The sequence below is a fragment of the Priapulus caudatus genome, unplaced genomic scaffold (genome assembly GCF_000485595.1).
Source record: "Priapulus caudatus unplaced genomic scaffold, Priapulus_caudatus-5.0.1 Scaffold1446, whole genome shotgun sequence".
NCBI classification, from domain to species: domain Eukaryota; kingdom Metazoa; phylum Priapulida; class Priapulimorpha; order Priapulimorphida; family Priapulidae; genus Priapulus; species Priapulus caudatus.
The window spans coordinates 19,529-21,611 of NW_014578507.1; the positions used below are offsets into that span (position 1 = coordinate 19,529).

At 38.4% G+C, this 2,083-nt stretch overlaps 1 protein-coding gene across 1 annotated transcript in view; it reads left to right on the forward strand.

Annotated features, from left to right (window-relative positions):
* The first annotated feature begins 415 nt into the window (after nt 1-415).
* The window catches only part of LOC106816660, a 3,937-nt gene continuing 2,269 nt past the window's right edge, over nt 416-2,083 (forward strand). The window contains exons 1-3 of the mRNA XM_014821283.1: nt 416-447; nt 1,133-1,600; nt 1,926-2,036. Of these exons, the coding sequence (XP_014676769.1) occupies nt 1,174-1,600; nt 1,926-2,036 (538 nt within the window). The 5' untranslated portion in view covers nt 416-447; nt 1,133-1,173. The remainder of the gene's footprint in view (nt 448-1,132; nt 1,601-1,925; nt 2,037-2,083) is intronic.

Consider the following 2,083-nt stretch of genomic DNA (forward strand, 5'->3'; position numbering starts at 1 on the left):
ATCCATCCATCCATCCATCCATCCATCCATCCATCCATCCATCCATCCATCCATCCATCCATCCATCCATCCATCCATCCATCCATCCATCCATCCATCCATCCATCCATACAACCATCCATCCATCCAACCAACTGTCCGTCCGTCTGTCTGCCGCAGTCCATCAATTGTATCATCCATTCATTCATACATCCACCTGTTTAGTTAACTTCATTTAGAGATGTATCACAACTCTTTACTATGCGTATTTTGTAGATTGACAGTCGGACTAAAAAAAGGTCATGCATTTTAATCAGGAATGCATATTATAAATTATATCTAGATAATAATCTATATTATGCACTCCTGCCTTAATTGCATGGTGTTCTCATCTTGCTAATCATACATAATACGGTAAAATTCCCTTTCAGTTGGTCATAGTGCTATTCGCCTACTGCGGCAGCTTTGGTGAGTAATGCCTTGTTATTAAATATCTACTAATTTTAATTTTGAAATTGCCACGGTTACGCATGTCGTTTCTAATTGCATAATGTAATAAAATACATAATTTCCAATAATTTTTATATATCAAAGCTTATTTAAAAACGCCATATAGCCAACATGATTTATTGATTTTCATCCTGGCTAATGTAATGCTTCCCATTCTCTCGACTATATTAACATATAACCTGAATTGAGTAAAACAGGCTAAAACAAAGCATATTTGTTTGTTTTTTAATCCTGTTATCATCGTATTGCACGTGTTCAAATGAATCAATGTACACAATATTGAAGACTTCACACTACAGAACTTACTAACGTGAGTATGATTAATGTTGATAATATGTGGCTGCCGCGCTAACACTGCAATCTGAACGTCGTTAAGCAAAGTTATCCTGGGCACATATAATTAAAAATTAAAAAGGTTATATGATGATGGTGCTGAAATGAATTATAATCTTAAATGAAGGTAACCGTTTTTACTTTTAAGATACATCTAAATATGTCGAAGTATCGACGAGGGTTCCGGGAACCTCTCCTGCTGTCTATTCCAAGTCCTCAGCATTATCGTTTAGCATCCGATAAACTTATTTTAATGTTTCATGTGTGTTTTCATCACAACGTGTAACACGTACTTTCTTTTTTTATTGAGGCGTGGATGCGACACAATGGATCTCTGACATCTCCATCCCCATGAGTGCATCATCTGAATTCAAGGGCGAGGTTGCCGGAGCAAACCAAAGCAGCAATTGTCCCGCCTCGGTGCACTGCATTAAAAATGCCATGGATAACAACCCCATGACCAAGTGGATTGCTAATTCCAGCGCAAACGAGGAGATTGCGTTCGAAGTCCTAACGCCGATATATTTAGACGCTATTTGCATTAAATTCTCAGAAGGTAGAATCCGTAATGTTAGCTTTTATGCTAACACGCTACCAACGGAGTCCTGGACTTACATTGGAAAGATGCTTCTACCTACCAGCAGTGATTACAGCGTACGACACTTCATCGCAGATCTCATATATCCAAGAGCGGTTCGCTACTTCAAGATTTCTATCCTAGACACGTACGCAGCGGAAATGAATATTGGAATCTCAGATATTTACTTTCGGATAAAAGGTAAATCTATTAACGTTTTCGTGAGAGCTCTACTGAGTACACGACCTGGTCCGTAGCCACTTAGCAGTGACTTCTGCTAGTTCTCGCAAACCAGCCGAAATTCGGTACTAATGTAATGGCTAGTGAATATTTCGACTCAAATACCCCTCCTTTTGGTGACTATAGTCATTCTGTAGTCATCGGTTAATGTCTATTTTTACTGGTTACTCTCCTATTATCGGGAGGCCCGTTGTCAGAAATAAAAATAGTTATGGCTCTTACACGTCTAAAATATCATAATATGATCATTATATTACTAAACACAGGCCGGGAAATGTATTTTTAGGTGAGTGCACTGACATGTGTAATGTAAACGCTTACTGCGATACTGAAGGCGCAACTCCGACATGTGTATGCCGAGATGGGTGGTTAGGAGATGGCGTTCATTGCTACCATGGTAAGTATTTATGGAAGAATATATTACAGTTACATATATATATATAT